This window comes from Cherax quadricarinatus, unplaced genomic scaffold, assembly GCF_038502225.1.
Source record: "Cherax quadricarinatus isolate ZL_2023a unplaced genomic scaffold, ASM3850222v1 Contig561, whole genome shotgun sequence".
NCBI lineage: Eukaryota > Metazoa > Arthropoda > Malacostraca > Decapoda > Parastacidae > Cherax > Cherax quadricarinatus.
Genome location: NW_027195587.1, coordinates 22,407 through 42,500, shown reverse-complemented (window position 1 = coordinate 42,500; position 20,094 = coordinate 22,407). Strand labels below are relative to the sequence as shown.

Genomic DNA, 20,094 nt, shown 5'->3' with positions numbered 1-20,094 from the left:
AATGTGAGACAATACAGCCATTATTATCTCAAACACTACCAAACAGGTGCATACACTGTACTAAAGTACGCATGAAAAACAGAAAAGGCACCTTATGTAAAATGTGTGAGGGGTGGGTGCATGATGGATGTATGTACAATTATAGCAACGGTGCCAGAATTCATTTTGTGTGTAACAAATGCACTTTGGCACAGTTACCCTTTAGCAGTGATGACATTGATTTACCTAATTTTAATACAAATGACCAATTGCCATATATTGATGATTATGATTTTTTATGAAAAACAGGCCTTCACTTTATTCATGTCAATGCAAGATCACTTCTTCCTAAATTGGCAGAGATTAGGATTCTAGCTAACAAAATTAGGGCGGCAGTTATAACCATTTCTGAATCTTGGTTGGATGATACGGTGACTGACGACGAGGTCAAAATAGATGGTTACAATATAAAATGCTTAGATAGGAACAGAAAGGGTGGTGGAGTATGTGCCTACATTAGAAATGACTTAGCTTACAACCCAAGACCTGATTTAAATAACAATAAACTGGAGATTCTATGGTTTGAAGTGCTGCTTCCCAAGACCAAACCCATCTTAGTAGGAACTAGTTGCCGCCCTCCTACCCAGGACCAGTTCTTAGAAGACTTTTCCAGAGTCTTGTCCGGAGTTGAAAACAATTGCGAGACAATAATACTGGGCGACTTCAATATCTGTTTTCAGCAGCAAAATAACGGGCTATGCAAAAGGTATAAGCAAATTCTAGGATTAAATAGTTACACTCAACTAATTAATACACCAACCCGGATCACACAGTTCTCAGCCACCCTAACTGACCACATACTTTGTAACAGCTCTGAGAACATTAGTCAGTCAGGCGTCATTACCACAGGTCTTAGTGATCATTTCATTATTTACTGCACCAGGAAAATCACTAGGGATAGGATAGGCCTACACAGGACAATAAAAATGAGGTCAACTAGAAACTACAGTAAAGAAACACTGGTAAATAGGCTACACAATTGTGACTGGACAGAGATAACAAGTTGCATGGACGTAAACGATGCCTGGGAAAAATTCAAAACAATGTTCACTACCATCCTTGATAATATTGCACCAGTTAAAGAGGTTAGGATTAAACGAAGAACTGAACCCTGGATGAATACTGCGATATTAGATAATATGAAATTCAGAGACCAGCTGCTAAAAAGATTTAAAGCAAACAGACAGGATATTGCAGCACTAAATGAATTCCAAAGGGTGAGGAACAGAGTACAGAGACTTATAAAAGGAGCAAAGGCAAAGCACTATTGCTCAAAAATTGAAGAGTATAAGCATAACCCCAGAAAGCTCTGGCAACAACTAAAACAGTTGGGGTATAGCCATAAGCCAGTAGATAGGTCTAACATAGTACTCACTATCGATAATGAGGTATGCCACGAAACATCTAAGGTGGCAAATTGCTTTAATTCCTACTACACATCTGTTGCATCAACACTAGAAAGTAAACTACCAGCTGCATCAAATACCTTTAACACAGACTCTGATAAGTTTCAAACATACTATACCAATAAAGGGGTAACCCCAAACAGTTGTCAACTAGTAAGTGTATCTCATGACTTTATTCAAAAAGAACTAAGCAGGTTAAACCCAACTAAGAGCACAGGCCCTGATAACATCCCGTCTAAGTTCCTAAAAGATGGTGCTTCTGAACTGTCAATCCCTATTGCTCACATAATAAATCTATCAATCACCACTAATACCGTACCGGAGGGGTTCAAGGAGGTCAGAGTTACTCCTATCTTCAAGAAAAATAGTAGGTCTGATGTAAGCAACTATAGGCCTGTTAGTATACTCAGTATAATATCTAAAATTCTAGAGAGGGCAGTGTATTCTCAAGTAGTTAAGTACCTTAATGACAACAACATTCTCCACAGCTATCAATCGGGCTTTAGAAGATCCTACTCAACTGACACCTTCCTTATTAATCTGATGGATTACCTGAGAACTGAAATGTCAAAGGGGAACCTCACAGGTATGGTAACCTTAGACTTGCAAAAGGCCTTCGATACTGTCAACCACAATATATTATGTAAGAAACTTCAAGCTATCGGTATAGGTTCTGTAGACTGGTTTAAGTCCTACCTTAGCAACAGGAGACAAATAGTCAAAATCAACAAAACAGAATCAGAACCCCTGCCGATAACATGTGGAGTTCCCCAAGGTAGTATTCTGGGTCCCTTATTATTCTTATGTTATGTCAATGATATGCCTATCAGTGTCAAGTGCAAACTCCTACTGTATGCAGATGACAGTGCTCTGTTAGTGTCAGGTAAAGGCCCACAAGATATTGCTAATGTTTTAACACTGGAACTGGAGTCCTGCAGCAAATGGTTAGTAGAAAACAAACTATCATTACACCTAGGGAAAACTGAAGCCATTCTCTTTGGCACGAAACATAAACTGAGAAGGGTAAATAATTTTCATGTTCAGTGTAATGGGGAGCCCATCACTTTGGTTTCATCAGTAAAATATCTGGGAATCATGTGTGCTGGGAGGCAGTTGAACAGTCTCGGGCCCCTGACACTTATTGTATGGTCTCTTAACGTGCTAGCCCATCACTTTGGTTTCATCAGTAAAATATCTGGGAATCCCCTTTGACCCATGCATGTCAGGAGAATTGATAGGGAACAGTGTAGTAAAGAAAGTGAATGCCAGACTGAAGTTCCTGTATAGACAAGCACAGTGTCTGCCTACTGAGGCTCGCAGGACCCTATGTCTAGCCCTTATACAATGCCATATGGATTACGCTTGCTCTTCATGGTACTCTGCCTTGACAAAAAAACTGAAAGATAGACTGCAAATCACTCAGAACAAAATCGTAAGATTCATCCTGGGGCTGAGACCAAGAGAACATGTAGGCCAGGATGAATTACAGCAGTTGGATATGCTGAATGTTGAAGACAGAGTAAAACAACTGAAGATAAATCATGTTTATAAAATTGCTCACAAACAGTGTCCAGAATATCTCGCTGTCAATTTTATCAAGGTTGGGAACCAAAGCAATCATAGTACTAGGGGGAGGGAGCACAACTTTGTAGTACCCACAGTCATTGGCCAGGCATCAAACACCTTTTATTGCACAGCAATAAAGGAATGGAACAGACTACCCGCACATGTCAAAGCCAGTCATAGCATGAACCAATTCAGAAGAGTGCCAAAAGGTGTCTGAGGAATGTAGCTACAGAAAGGGAGGGGAATGATTTTCTATTTTTTTAGCTAACATACGTGTAAATTTTACCTAATTCCTAGTAATGACCCTTGTATTGTAGATAGTCTTAATGACCCTCGTGTAGTAGATAGTCTTTTAAGTATGATAATAAGATGTTATCTTCATTGTAGAATAAGAAAATATTATAACCTTTATATTATAGGAATAAGGTAAAAGGACCCCAATGGAAACAAGTCACTCTGTCTGACTTTTTTGGGTTATCCTAGGTTCTCTACACATATGCTGCTATGTATGATAATTCTATGTAACTGTCTTTGTGTATACCTGAATAAATGTACTTACTTACTTACTTACTGAAATGGACTAACCTACTTCACAATATTCCTTATGGGAACAAATTCGGTCAGTACTGGCACCTGAACATACTTCTGGAATGAAAAAATATCGTTAACCGGGGGTCCACTGTATATATACACATGTATATTCTTTCTTTCTTTCAACACACCGACCATATCCCACCGAGGCAGGGTGGCCCAAAAGGAAAAATGAAAGTTTCTCCTTTTACATTTAGTAAAATTACAGGCTGCAGTATATAAGCCACGTCTATGGCCCTATGCTGCACATTCTACAAGATTGATGGACTGAACACATCGACTCCAGGCTGAGGGACTGATTACCTCAAACTCCTCCTCTCCTTACACCTTTCTGCTTTGTATTGGACTGATGAAGCCACTGTGTAGCAAAACGTTTCCTAAATAAAGATTCCCATATGTTGCATAAGTGTCTCAATCTTCAACTTGTCGGTTTTCAAAACCATTCATCACAACTGTCAGACACTGCATCATCATGGGATCTTGTTACAATAGCATTCTTCAAACTTGTCCAACCTTTGGATGAAGACCTACTTCGACTAATGGACGGTACCACTATGACCCCGCCTCCTCCTGTTTCGCCTCACCCGACTGCAGTATATAAGCCACGTCTACGGCCCTATACTGTACATTCTACAAGATTGATGGATTGAACACATCGACTCCAGGCTGAGGGACTGATTACCTCAAACTCCTCCTCTCCTTACACCTTCCTGCTTTGTATTGGACTGATGAAGCCACTGTGTGGCGAAATGTTTCCTAAATAAAGATTCCTACATGTTGCATAAGTGTCTCAATCTTCAGTTACGAGCTAGCTCCTGGAACAGATTAAACTCGTAAGTGAAGGCTCCACTGTATTTTCTTACGAACATTATTGCTTCCTCATGTGCAATTTAGAAAAAGTTTTGCAATTCTTGACATCCAAAGAGAAGGATATATTTGTGTTGTTCTGAAATTCAATGTGTGCTTCACTGTTGGAGCTCAGAAGTAGTGCCTCTGCCAATTGTTCAGGCTCTTCTGGCACATCAGCAATTTCACAGATGAAGGGATTCAAAACAGTATGTGAGCCTTAATTACTCCCAAGATTTTCATTTTTTACCCATTCTGGGGTAATTTACCCCAGTTCCCCAACCTCTGGTCATGACCAATTTACAGATATATTACATAATCACAATATAAGTAAAACTATTCAAAATCTATATCTTACAAACTAATCCATTTCTATAAATCACCAGTTTAGATAATCCTCTAAACTACAACATCCCCATTTTAGACTTCTCTACAACAAACTGCCTCTATCACTATTCTGACCACAACATTCAACAGTCCAAAACAATCTGAAATTTCAGTGGTGACCTCCTCTGAATTTATTACACAGCCTATTTTTGTTCTATCAGCAAATTTATTTGTGGCATTTTATTCCCTCATGAAGATCATTAACACTAATTATGAACAATAAAGGGCCAAAATTTATCCATACTGAATGTCACTAGTGATTGGTCCCCATCTTGTTTTAACTACAATTACACAAACTGCTGCAGCCTATTAGTTAGTTATACCACAATCCATTACACAATTTTTCTTCCAATACCACATATAGCCCAATTTTTTTAAGTCTCTTGTGTGGGGATTCTTGTCAAAAGCTTAACCAAAATCCAGGCAACAATTAATTCTATATCTTGGTCCACTGCCATATGCTTTGGTGAAGAAAATAAATTCTGTGCCAAGAGCGAACCCTTGAGTCATTGCTGTGACTCAATCAAATTATGTTCATCAAGATTGCTTCTATTTCTTTTTTTTTTTTTTTACCACACCAGCCATCTCCCACCAAGATAAGGTGGGCAAAAGAGGAAACACTCACCATCACTCATTCAATAGCCATCTTGCCAGAAACACACAGACATCACAATTCAAATGATGGCACTGTACAGCACTTCCTACCTCCAGGACTCAAGCTAGCTCATGGGTTTCCCTGAAGTGCTTTATAAATGTTACCTTGCTCATACTCCAACAGCATTTTAAGCCATAAACACCACTTGCCCTTACACCCATCTAATCTTTCCTGGAACAATCCCTATCCCTCCTAACTTTTACCCTGCACTAAAACACCCTCTGTCATCCAATTTTGCTCCATCTACTCTACATGCCTAACCACCTCAAAAACCCCTCCTCCATCCTTTGAATTATACCCTTCATAGCCCCTTCTTCTAATTAATACAGTAAATTCTCTGCATAATGTTCACACCATGTATCACTCTTAAAAATGACATGTCCACTGTCTCCAGCCTTCCTATTGCTACAAAGTTTATAGCCCGTGCCTCCCACCTACAAATAAGTGTTGGTATCATTATACAATACTCTAGTACATTCTCCATTTTGCCTCCACAAATAAACTTCTTTCTTTCCACAGATGCCTCACTATTTCATCCACCATTTTTCTCTCGTCTATGCTATAGTTCACCTTGTCTTTCATAAACCAATCTGCTGACAAATCCATTCCTAAGTAACAAGATGCATTCATTCCCACAATATTTCATCCTGCCAATCGAATATCCAATCATTTTTTGCCTAAATTTTTGTATTAGTCTCATTATCCTGCCTTTTCTATGTTTACTTTTAGCCCCTTGACTGTCGCAACCCCAAATCCTGAGGTGTCTCCTGGTGTCACAAAATTTCCGAAAAAAAAATTTACATTTTCTTGTGAAATGAGAGAGAATCTTTTCCCGATTGTAACGACACCAAAACCATGAAATTTGAGGGAAAACTGGTGGAATTACGCTCTCGCGAAGTTAGCAACCTCGGCGATATTTACGAATCGGCGATTTTGCCCATTTTGAGCCCTATTTTCGGCTAATTCCATTTTTCCAGTCGACCAAACTCATAGCATTTCTTTAGAACTCCATTTGTTCTATTGATTGAGTACAGGAAACTGCCCATTTACCGATTTCAACTACCCAATAACATGGTCAGAAATTTGCAATTTGGCCAATTTCACAAAAATTAAAAAATATAACAATTTTAAAATAGGGTCCAGAATGAACAATGCAGACATTCCTGGCTCTAAAATAACATTTTCTTTGTTCATCAGTCATGTCTCCAGGCCCCTCTGATATTACTCTTGCTTTCTATTTTGAATTTTTATTCAAACAAAAAACAGAAGATTTACTGTTATGCAGACTACTGCAATATTGTAATAATTGTATAAATAATGTCAACCCATTCATGACTGCATATTAGAATGGCTACTTGGACATTTATTGGAAAACGACATCATTTGTTTACTCTTGAACATCTTCAAAAATCAAACATTTCCCCTACTTTGAGCTCCATTTCAAGATTCTTTTCATAGTAAAACCAATCAAAATCACCTCTATTTCTATAATATGTTTTCCATTCTATCAAATGAGACCAAGAAAACGAAAATACATCCATAAATACTATACAAAAATAGACCACAAATTCGGCATTTTAATTAAAAAAAAACGGTTGGAGTTTTTTCTTTCTCATTATGCACTGCATGCTGCAGGATTTTTTTTATATGGTGCACACTGACCACACAGATGCATTCTCTCACATGTGGGCCTACCAGCTTTCTCCTGGTTGATTTGAAGCCACTAGAATTATTGAGTATGTACACGTCTGTAACACTGACTCGTAAGACGTATATATATGACCGAAACAGTCAAAGGGTTAATGTCCTTTAACACAACCTCACAAATTCTTCCACCAACATTTGCAATTTCTCTTCAGAACTTTCAAAAAAATAACTGTCACTGGTACAGAGCAACTGTGACAACTCCCACCTCATGTCAGATTCATTATCTTTCAATCCCATGCCTCTCTCTAGCATTCACTTCTTATACAATCTCATCTATAAATCATCATCTTTCAATGCACCAACCGTATCCCACTGAAGCATGGCGGCCCAAAAAGAAAAATGAAAGTTTCTTTTTAAAAAATTTAGTAATACATATATACAGGAGAAGGGTTACTAGCCCCTTGCTCCCGGCATTTCAATCGCCTCTTATGACAAGCATGGCTTACGGAGAAAGAATTCTGTTCCATTTCCCCATGGAGATAAGAGGAAATAAACAAAAACAAGAATTTTTTAAAAAAATTTTTTTTATTAACACATCGGCCAATTGCCTCCAAGGCAGGGTGGCCCGAAAAAGAAAAATTTTCATCAACATTCACTCCATCACTGTCTTGTCAGAGGGGTGCTTTATACTACAGTTATAAAACTGCAACATTAACACCCCTCCTTCAGAGTGTAGACACTGTATTTTCTATCTCCAGGGCTCAAGTCCGGCCTACCGGTTTCCCTGAATCCTTTCATGTTACTTTGCTCCCACTCTAACAGCATGTCAAGCATTAAAAACCATTTGTCTCCATTCACTCCTATCAAATACGCTCACGCACGCTTGCTGGAAGACCAAGCCCCCTCACACACAAAACCTCCTTTACCTCCTCCCTCCAACCCTTCCTAGGCCAACCCCTACCCCACCTTCCCTCCACTACAGATTTATACTCTCAAAGTCATTCTGTTTTCTTCCATTCTCTCTACATGTCCAAACCACGTCAACAACCCCTCCTCAGCCCTCTGGATAATAGTTTTGGTAATCTCACATCTTCTCCTAATTTCCAAACTATGAATTCTCTGCATTATATTCACACGACACATTGCCCTCAGACATGACATCTCCACTGCCTCCAGCCCTCTCCTCGTTGCAACATTCATCACCCATGCTTCACACCCATACAAGAGCGTTGGTACAACTATACTCTTATACATTCCCCTCTTTGCTTCCACAGACAAAGTTCTTTGTCTCCACAGACTCCTAAGTCCCCTCATCAATTCTATGATTCACCTCATTTTTCACATCCACTCCTAAATATCTGAATACATTCACCTCCTCCATACTCTCTCCCTCCAACCTGATATCCAATCTTTCATCACCTAATCTTTTTGTTATCCTCATAACCTTACTCTTATCAATATTCACTTTTAATTTTCTTCTTTTGCATATTATTATTATTATCACACTGGCCGATTCCCACCAAGGCAGGGTGGCCCGAAAAAGAAAAACTTTCACCATCATTCACTCCATCACTGTCTTGCCAGAAGGGTGCTTTACACTACAGTTTTTAAACTGCAACATTAACACCCCTCCTTCAGAGTGCAGGCACCGTACTTCCCATCTCCAGGACTCAAGTCCGGCCTGCCGGTTTCCCTGAACCCCTTCATAAATGTTACTTTGCTCACACTCCAACAGCACGTCAAGTATTAAAAACCATTTGTCTCCATTCACTCCTATCAAACACGCTCATGCATACCTGCTGGAAGTCCAAGCCCCTCGCACACAAAACCTCCTTTACCCCCTCTCTCCAACCTTTCCTAGGCCGACCCCTACCCCGCCTTCCTTCCACTACAGAATGATACACTCTTGAAGTCATTCTGTTTCGCTCCATTCTCTCTACATGTCCGAACCACCTCAACAACCCTTCCTCAGCCCTCTAGACAACAGTTTTGGTAATCCCGCACCTCCTCCTAACTTCCAAACTACGAATTCTCTGCATTATATTCACACCACACATTGCCCTCAGACATGACATCTCCACTGCCTCCAGCCTTCTCCTCGCTGCAACATTCATCACCCATGCTTCACACCCATATAAGAGCGTTGGTAAAACTATACTCTCATACATTCCCCTCTTTGCCTCCAAGGACAAAGTTCTTTGTCTCCACAGACTCCTAAGTGCACCACTCACTCTTTTTCCCTCATCAATTCTATGATTCACCTTATCTTTCATAGACCCATCCGCTGACACGTCCACTCCCAAATATCTGAATACATTCACCTCCTCCATACTCTCTCCCTCCAATCTGATATTCAATCTTTCATCACCTAATCTTTTTGTTATCCTCATAACCTTACTCTTTCCTGTATTCACCTTTAATTTTCTTCTTTTGCACACCCTACCAAATTCATCCACCAATCTCTGCAACTTCTCTTCAGAATCTCCCAAGAGCACAGTGTCATCAGCAAAGAGCAGCTGTGACAACTCCCACTTTGTGTGTGATTCTTTATCTTTTAACTCCACGCCTCTTGTCAAGACCCTCACATTTACTTCTCTTACAACCCCATCTATAAATATATTAAACAACCACGGTGACATCACACATCCTTGTCTAAGGCCTACTTTTACTGGGAAATAATTTCCCTCTTTCCTACATACTCTAACTTGAGCCTCACTATCCTCGTAAAAACTCTTCACTGCTTTCAGTAACCTACCTCCTACACCATACACTTTCAACATCTGCCACATTGCCCCCCTATCCACCCTGTCATACGCCTTTTCCAAATCCATAAATGCCACAAAGACCTCTTTAGCCTTATCTAAATACTGTTCACTTATATGTTTCACTGTAAACACCTGGTCCACACACCCCCTACCTTTCCTAAAGCCTCCTTGTTCATCTGCTATCCTATTCTCCGTCTTACTCTTAATTCTTTCAATAATAACTCTACCATACACTTTACCAGGTATACTCAGCAGACTTATCCCCCTATAATTTTTGCACTCTCTTTTATCCCCTTTGCCTTTATACAAAGGAACTATGCATGCTCTCTGCCAATCCCTAGGTACCTTACCCTCTTCCATACATTTATTAAATAATTGCACCAACCACTCCAAAACTATATCCCCACCTGCTTTTAACATTTCTATCTTTATCCCATCAATCCCGGCTGCCTTACCCCCTTTCATTTTACCTACTGCCTCACGAACTTCCCCCACACTCACAACTGGCTCTTCCTCACTCCTACAAGATGTTATTCCTCCTTGCCCTATACACGAAATCACAGCTTCCCTATCTTCATCAACATTTAGCAATTCCTCAAAATATTCCCTCCATCTTCCCAATACCTCTAACTCTCCATTTAATAACTCTCCTCTCCTATTTTTAGCTGACAAATCCATTTGTTCTCTAGGCTTTCTTAACTTGTTAATCTCACTCCAAAACTTTTTCTTATTTTCAACAAAATTTGTTAACATCTCACCCACTCTCTCATTTGCTCTCTTTTTACATTGCTTCACCACTCTCTTAACCTCTCTCTTTTTCTCCATATACTCTTCCCTCCTTGCATCACTTCCCTCCTTGCATACCCTACCAAATTCATCCACCAACCTCCGCAACTTTTCTTCAGAATCTCCCAAAAGCAGAGTGTCATCAGCAAAGAGCAATGTACAACTCCCACTTTGTGTTTGATTCTTTATCTTTTAACCCCATACCTTTTGCCAAGACCCTAGTATTCACTTCTCTTACAAGAACTAGTAAGAAAAGAGAAGAAAACCAAGAGGGGTGTGTATATATATGCTTGTACATGCATGTGTAGTGTGACCTTAGTGTAAACAGAAGCAGCAAGAGGTACGTGAAATCTTGCATGCTTACGGGACAGAAAAAGATACCAGCAATCCTACCATCGTGTAAAACAATTACAGGCTTCCATTTGACACTCATTTGGCAGGACAGTAGTGCCTCCTTCGGCAGTTGCTGTCTACCAACCTACTACCTTCATCTATAATTTTTTTTTTTCAACAAACCAGCCATATCCCACCAAGGCAGGGTGGCCCAAAAAGAAAAACGAAAGTTTCTCTTTTTAAATTGAGTAATTTATACGGGAGAAGGGGTTACTAGCCCCTTGCTCTCGGCATTTTAGTCACCTCTTACAACACGCATGGCTTACGGAGGAAGAATTCTGTTCCAGTTCCCCATGGAGATAAGAGGAAATAAACAAGAACAAGAACTAGAAAGAAAATAGAAGAAAACCCAGAGGGGTGTGTATATATATGTACATGTATGTGTAGTGTGACCTAAGTGTAAGTAGAAGTAGCAAGACATACCTGAAAGGACACAGCAATCCTACCATCATGTAAAACAATTACAGGCTTTCGTTTTACACTCATCTATAAATATACAGTACATGTATTAAAAAATCATAGTGACATCACACATTCCTAAGGTCTACTTTTATTGAAAAATAGTTGCCTTTTCTTCTCTATACCCAAACTTAAGTCTCACTCTCCATATAAAATCTCTTAAAAGCTTTTAGTAACCCACTATCTATTCCATACATGTGAAACATCTCCCACATTACTTCCCTACCTACCTTATCACATGACTTTTCTGTAGCCAAAAATGCAACAAATACAGTGGACCCCCGCATAACGCTATTAATCCATTCCTGAGAGCTCAATGTTATGCGAAATTATCATTATGCGAATTAATTTTACCCATAAGAAATAATGGAAATCAAATTAATTCGTGCAAGACACCCAAAAGTATGAAAAAAAAAAATTTTACCACATGAAATATTAATTTTAATACACACAAACTTAAGAAAACATGCACAGTTACATGACACTTACCTTTATTGAAGATGTGGTGATGATTGATGGGATGGGAGGAGGGGAGACTGGATGGTTTTAGTGTTTAGAAGGGGAATCCCCTTCCATTAGGACTTGAGGTGTCAAGTCCTTTTCAGGGGTTGCTTCCCTTCTTCTTTTAATGCCACTAGGACCAGCGTCAGAGTCACTGGACTTCTGTCGCACAGCATATCTGCCCATAGTGGCCTGTACCTCTCGTTCTTTTATGACTTTCCTAAAGTGTTTCACAACAGTGTCAGTGTAATAGTCACCAGCACGGCTTGCAATAGCTGTCTGAGGGTGATTTTCATCCATGAAGGTTTGCACTTCAAGCCACTTTGCATAGATTTCCTTACTCTTTGAAGTAGGCAACTTCTTCAATTTCTCTCTCTTCTCCTCCGAAGCAATTTCCTCAGGTGTGGCCTCTTGCTGTTGAAGTTGATCTAGCAGCTCGTCAGTGGTTAGTTCTTCATTGTCCTCCTCCACCAACTCTTCCACATCCTCCCCACTAACCTCCAACCCCAAGGACTTCCCCAATGCCACAATTGATTCCTCAACTGGCATACTCCTCTCATGGTTAGCCTCAAATCCTTCAAAATCCCTTTGGTCTACACATTCTGGCCACAGTTTCTTCCAAGCAGAGTTCAAGGTCTTCTTAGTCACTCCCTCCCAAGCCTTACCTATAAGGTTTACACAATTGAGGATATTAAAGTGATCTCTCCAAAACTGTCTTAGAGTCAATTGAGTTTCTGAGGTCACTACAAAGCACCTTTCAAACAGAGCTTTTGTGTACAGTTTTTTGAAGTTTGCAATAACCTGCTGGTCCATGGGCTGCAGGAGAGGAGTGGTATTAGGAGGCAAAAACTTCACCTTAATGAAGCTCATGTCCTCACAAAGTCGCTCTGCCAAGTCTGTAGGATGACCAGGGGCATTGTCTAACACCAGGAGGCACTTAAGGTCTAATTTCTTTTCAGTTAGGTAATTTTTCACAGTGGGGGCAAATGCTTGGTGTAACCAGTCATAGAAAAAGTCCCTAGTGACCCATGCCTTATTGTTTGCCCTCCACAGCACACACAAATTAGCCTTGAGGACATTCTTTTACCTGAATGCTCTGGGAGTTTCAGAGTGATACACTAATAAAGGCTTCACTTTGCAATCACCACTAGCATTGGCACACATGAGAATAGTAAGCCTGTCTTTCATAGGCTTATGTCCTGGGAGTGCCTTTTCCTCCTTAGTAATGTAGGTCCTGCTTGGCATTTTCTTCCAAAACAGGCCTGTTTCGTCACAATTAAACACTTGTTCAGGTTTCAGTCCTTCACTGTCTGTGTACTCCTTGAATTCATGCACACAATTTTCATCTGCTTTTTGGTCCGAACTGGCAGCCTCACCATGCCTTATCACACTATGTACGCCACTACGCCTCTTAAATCTCTCAAACCAACCTTTGCTGGCCTTAAATTCACTCGCATCACCACTAGTTGGCATTTTTCTAATTAAATCCTCATGCAACTTCCTAGCCTTTTCACTTATGATCGCTTGAGAGATGCTGTCACCTGCTATCTGTTTTTCGTTTATCCACACTAATAACAGTCTCTCAACATCTTCTATCACTTGCGATCTCTGTTTCGAAAGCACAGTTAAACCTTTGGCAAGAACAGCTTCCTTGATTGCCGTTCTCTTGGACACAATAGAAGCGATGGTTGATTGGGGTTTACTATACAGCCTGGCCAGCTCGGAGACACGCACTCCACTTTCATACTTAGCAATGATCTCTTTCTTCATCTCCATAGTAATTCTCACCCTTATTCCTGTAGGGTTGGCACTAGAAGCTTTCTTGGGGCCCATGGTCACTTATTTTTCAGGTGAAATCACTATAAAAAGGCTGTAATAATATGAAATGTTCCGATTGTATGCTTGAATGTTACCGCGGAGGGTGGCTTGTAAACAATGTCACTGGCAGAACAAGTGAGGCTGGCTCAGGCCGCATGGACGTGTCTTGGACGAATCGAGTTGAGCAAATTTTTTAGCACTATGCAAGGCAAAATTTTAGCGATAAAATGTATCACTATGCGGATTTAACACTATGCGATGCCAACGTTATGCAAGGGGCCACTGTAGTTCCTTCTTTTAACAAACTGGCCACATCCCACCAAGGGTGGCCCCAAAAGAAAAACGAAAGTTTCTTTTTTTAAATTTTGTAATTTATACAGGAGTAGGGGTTACTAACCCCATGCTCCCAGCATTTTAGTTGCCTCTTATGGCATACATGGCTCATGCAGGAAGAACTCTGTTCCACTTCCCAATGGAGACAAGAGGAAAGAAACGAGAACAAGAACTAATAAGGAAATAGAGGAAAACCCAGAGGGGCATGTGTATATATATGCTTGTCTATGCATGTGTAGTGTGATCTAAGTGTAAACAGAAGTAGGAAGACATACCTGAAATCTTGCATGCTTCTGAGACAGAAAAAAGATACCAGCAATCCTACCATCATGTAAAACAATTACAGGCTTCCATTTCACACTCACTTGGCAGGACGGTAGCACCTCCCAGGGTGGTTGCTGTCTACCAACCTACTACCTAAAATAGTTCCTTATCCTTATAAGTAGTATTGTTCACTTAAAAGCTTCAATGTAAACACTTGGTCTACACTTTTTTTTTTTTTTTTTCAACAAGTCGGCCGTCTCCCACAGAGGCAGGGTGACCCAAAAAAGAAAGAAAATCCCCAAAAAGAAAATACTTTCATCATCATTCAACACTTTCACCACACTCACACATTATCACTGTTTTTGCAGAGGTGCTCAGAATACAACAGTTTAGAAGCATACACATATAAAGATACACAACATATCCCTCCAAACTGCCAATATCCCAAACCCCTCCTTTAAAGTGCAGGCATTGTACTTCCCATTTCCAGGACTCAAGTCCGACTATATGAAAATAACCGGTTTCCCTGAATCCCTTCACTAAATATTACCCTGCTCACACTCCAACAGATCGTCAGGTCCCAAGTATCATTCGTCTCCATTCACTCCTATCTAACACGCTCACGCACGCTTGCTGGAAGTCCAAGCCCCTTGCCCACAAAACCTCCTTTACCCCCTCTCTCCAACCCTTTCAAGGACGACCCCTACCCCGCCTTCCTTCCCCTATAGATTTATATGCTTTCCATGTCATTCTACTTTGATCCATTCTCTCTAAATGACCAAACCACCTCAACAACCCCTCTTCTGCCCTCTGACTAATGCTTTTATTAACTCCACACCTTTTCCTAATTTCCACACTCCGAATTTTCTGCATAATATTTACACCACACATTGCCCTTAAACAGGACATCTCCATTGCCTCCAACCATCTCCTCGCTGCTGCATTTACCACCCAAGCTTCACATCCATATAAGAGTGTTGGTACTACTATACTTTCATACATTCCCTTCTTTGCCTCCATAGATAACGTTTTTTGACTCCACATATACCTCAACGCACCATTCACCTTTTTTCCCTCATCAATTCTAGGATTAACCTCATTCTTCCTAAATCCTCCTTATTCTGTAATCCTACCCTGCTTTACCCATAAATATTTTAATAATAATGATACCATACATTTTACCTGGTACACTCAACATGTTTTTTCCCTATAATTTTTAGTCTGCTGTCCTATATAAAAGAACAATGCACACTCACTACATACACTGAACAAATCCACCAACTAATCTAAAACTACATACACACACCTGCCTCAAACATTTCTAATCTTAATCCCATTTGTTGCAGCTGTTTCATCCCTTTTCAACCTCCCTGCAGAATGCATGAAATTATTATGTCCCTTTTATCACCAGCTTTCTACAAATCCTGAAAATATTCTCTCCAACTTTTGAGTACATCCACCTCCCCACCTAACATATTGCCTCTCTCATCAAAATAATGGCATACAATACTGACTAGTTGCTGCATTGGACACAGGTTCAATGCTTGATTATCTTTGTTCAGTATTGAACTGAAAAAGCTGTTGGTTAGAAAAATATCTTTAAAATATACTGTACCCAGATGTTTCAAGTCTCCTCTACTTCATTTTTAACTGCCAAGTCCATTTGCTCCCAGTTGGATTGCAAGATTAAATACATTTTTAAACAAATCATGTGACCCAACTGACTTTCATTATAGTGACTCCAACACAATACTGTACTAACACCCAATACAGTAGTGTATTTTATTCTGAAATGTTGTTTTACTCTCCCTCAAGAAACAGGGCAGATATATACTAAAAGGTAAGGATTTTGGGATCAAAAGTCAAGGTCTACTTATACACAAAGTCAAGCTATGCTCAAGTATTTTAAAAATATTTGAACTAATAACATATAGCAAACTGCACACAATGTAACAGCAGAACTGGTGTTGCTTGAGCTGCCAATAGAGGAGTTAGAGAATAGTGAGAGCCAATCCTCCACCCATGGCTTACCAGACTGGAAGACATATTTGGAGAGGGCCTGCATGATCGCTGCGGGCCACGTGGGTGGACTCTTCTCACCCTCTTCCTTTTTCAAGCGCATTGTTAACTCGAAGCCGAACCCACTGGGGCTCTCTGGCCCTGTCTGCTCGTGAACCCGACCATCACCATGAAGATCTGAGCAGCCAAAGCTAAAAAATAAAAATTATGTCAGAGTAAATAAAAGAGGGAGGGAATTTTAGCTAAACATATGAGGTCAAGATAGTAAAGCAGGTGGTTCTCCATCCACTCTCCAAGTCACACTGGATGAAAAGAATTACCATGCTGTAATATGATCATGGAGATTTATTAAAAGAAAATAGGAAATATTTTAGTCATGGGAGTTTGTTCACTCTAATGACACATCAAGATAAATAGTAATTTTATTATTAAAGAGTGATATATTTGTCTACTATATTACTACTATATTACTACTATATTATTGCAAGTATAGGTAGTAGGTTGGTAGACAGCAACCACCCAGGAAAGTACTACTGTCCTGATAGATGACTGTGAAACAGAAACCTGTAACTGTTTTGCATGATGGTAGGATTGCTGGTTTCTTTTTCTGTCTCATAAACACGCTAGATAACAGGGATATCTTGCTACTTCTACTTACACTTTGGTCACACTTCACAGACACGCACATGCATATATATATACATACATCTAGGTTTTTCTCCTTTTTCTAAATAGCTCTTGTTCTTCTTTATTTCTTCTATTGTCCATGGGGAAGTGGAAAAGAATCTTTCCTCCGTAAGCCATGCGTGTCGTATGAGGCGACTAAAATGCCGGGAGCAATGGGCTAGTAACCCCTTCTCCTGTAGACACTTACTAAAAAAGAGAAGAAGAAAAACTTTATAAAACTGGGTTGCTTAAATGTGCGTGGATGTAGTGCGGATGACACGAAACAGATGATTGCTGATGTTATGAATGAAAAGAAGTTGGATGTCCTGGCCCTAAGCGAAACAAAGCTGAAGGGGGTAGGAGAGTTTCAGTGGGGGGAAATAAATGGGATTAAATCTGGAGTATCTGAGAGAGTTAGAGCAAAGGAAGGGGTAGCAGTAATGTTAAATGATCACTTATGGAAGGAGAAAAGAGAATATGAATGTGTAAATTCAAGAATTATGTGGATTAAAGTAAAGGTTGGATGCGAGAAGTGGGTCATAATAAGCGTGTATGCACCTGGAGAAGAGAGGAATGCAGAGGAGAGAGAGAGATTTTGGGAGATGTTAAGTGAATGTATAGGAGCCTTTGAACCAAGTGAGAGAGTAATTGTGGTAGGGGACCTGAAAGCTAAAGTAGGAGAAACTTTTAGAGAGGGTGTGGTAGGTAAGTTTGGGGTGCCAAGTGTAAATGATAATGGGAGCCCTTTGATTGAACTTTGTATAGAAAGGGGTTTAGTTATAGGTAATACATATTTTAAGAAAAAGAGGATAAATAAGAATACAAGATATGATGTAGGGCGAAATGACAGTAGTTTGTTGGATTATGTATTGGTAGATAAAAGACTGTTGAGTAGACTTCAGGATGTACATGTTTATAGAGTGGCCACAGATATATCAGATCACTTTCTAGTTGTAGCTACACTGAGAGTAAAAGGTAGATGGGATACAAGGAGAATAGAAGCATCAGGGAAGAGAGAGGTGAAGGTTTATAAACTAAAAGAGGAGGCAGTTAGGGTAAGATATAAACAGCTATTGGAGGATAGATGGGCTAATGAGAGCATAGGCAATGGGGTCGAAGAGGTATGGGGTAGGTTTAAAAATGTAGTGTTAGAGTGTTCAGCAGAAGTTTGTGGTTACAGGAAAGTGGGTGCGGGAGGGAAGAGGAGCGATTGGTGGAATGATGATGTAAAGAGAGTAGTAAGGGAGAAAAAGTTAGCATATGAGAAGTTTTTACAAAGTAGAAGTGATGCAAGGAGGGAAGAGTATATGGAAAAAAAGAGAGAGGTTAAGAGAGTGGTGAAGCAATGTAAAAAGAGAGCAAATGAGAGAGTGGGTGAGATGTTATCAACAAATTTTGTTGAAAATAAGAAAAAGTTTTGGAGTGAGATTAACAAGTTAAGAAAGCCTAGAGAACAAATGGATTTGTCAGTTAAAAATAGGAGAGGAGAGTTATTAAATGGAGAGTTAGAGGTATTGGGAAGATGGAGGGAATATTTTGAGGAATTGTTAAATGTTGATTAAGATAGGGAAGCTGTGATTTCGTGTATAGGACAAGGAGGAATAACATCTTGTAGGAGTGAGGAAGAGCCAGTTGTGAGTGTGGGGGAAATTCGTGAGGCAGTAGGTAAAATGAAAGGGGGTAAGGCAGCCGGGATTGATGGGATAAAGATAGAAATGTTAAAAGCAGGTGGGGATATAGTTTTGGAGTGGTTGGTGCAATTATTTAATAAATGTATAGAAGAGGGTAAGGTACCTAAGGATTGGCAGAGAGCATGCATAGTTCCTTTGTATAAAGGCAAAGGGGATAAAAGAGAGTGCAAAAATTATAGGGGGATAAGTCTGCTGAGTATACCTGGTAAAGTGTATGGTAGAGTTATTATTGAAAGAATTAAGAGTAAGACGGAGAATAGGATAGCAGATGAACAAGGAGGCTTTAGGAAAGGTACGGGGTGTGTGGACCAGGTGTTTACAGTGAAACATATAAGTGAACAGTATTTAGATAAGGTTAAAGAGGTCTTTGTGGCATTTATGGATTTGGAAAAGGCGTATGACAGGGTGGATAGGGGGGCAATGTGGCAGATGTTGCAGGTGTATGGTGTAGGAGGTAGGTTACTGAAAGCAGTGAAGAGTTTTTACGAGGATAGTGAGGCTCAAGTTAGAGTATGTAGGAAAGAGGGAAATTTTTTCCCAGTAAAAGTAGGCCTTAGACAAGGATGTGTGATGTCACCGTGGTTGTTTAATATATTTATAGATGGGGTTGTAAGAGAAGTAAATGCGAGGGTCTTGGCAAGAGGTGTGGAGTTAAAAGATAAAGAATCACACACAAAGTGGGAGTTGTCACAGCTGCTCTTTGCTGATGACACTGTGCTCTTGGGAGATTCTGAAGAGAAGTTGCAGAGATTGGTGGATGAATTTGGTAGGGTGTGCAAAAGAAGAAAATTAAAGGTGAATACAGGAAAGAGTAAGGTTATGAGGATAACAAAAAGATTAGGTGATGAAAGATTGAATATCAGATTGGAGGGAGAGAGTATGGAGGAGGTGAATGTATTCAGATATTTGGGAGTGGACGTGTCAGCGGATGGGTCTATGAAAGATGAGGTGAATCATAGAATTGATGAGGGGAAAAGAGTGAGTGGTGCACTTAGGAGTCTGTGGAGACAAAGAACTTTGTCCTTGGAGGCAAAGAGGGGAATGTATGAGAGTATAGTTTTACCAACGCTCTTATATGGGTGTGAAGCATGGGTGATGAATGTTGCAGCGAGGAGAAGGCTGGAGGCAGTGGAGATGTCATGTCTGAGGGCAATGTGTGGTGTGAATATAATGCAGAGAATTCGTAGTTTGGAAGTTAGGAGGAGGTGCGGGATTACCAAAACTGTTGTCCAGAGGGCTGAGGAAGGGTTGTTGAGGTGGTT

General features: G+C 40.1%; 1 protein-coding gene across 3 annotated transcripts in view; it reads right to left on the bottom strand.

The window, feature by feature from the left end:
• Positions 1-20,094, bottom strand: part of Su(fu) (suppressor of fused) — a 132,984-nt gene that overhangs the window by 93,005 nt on the left and 19,885 nt on the right. For all 3 annotated transcript variants that reach the window (XM_070080531.1, XM_070080530.1, XM_070080532.1), the window contains one exon: positions 16,488-16,666. In XM_070080531.1, the coding sequence (XP_069936632.1) occupies positions 16,488-16,666 (179 nt within the window). The remainder of the gene's footprint in view (positions 1-16,487; positions 16,667-20,094) is intronic.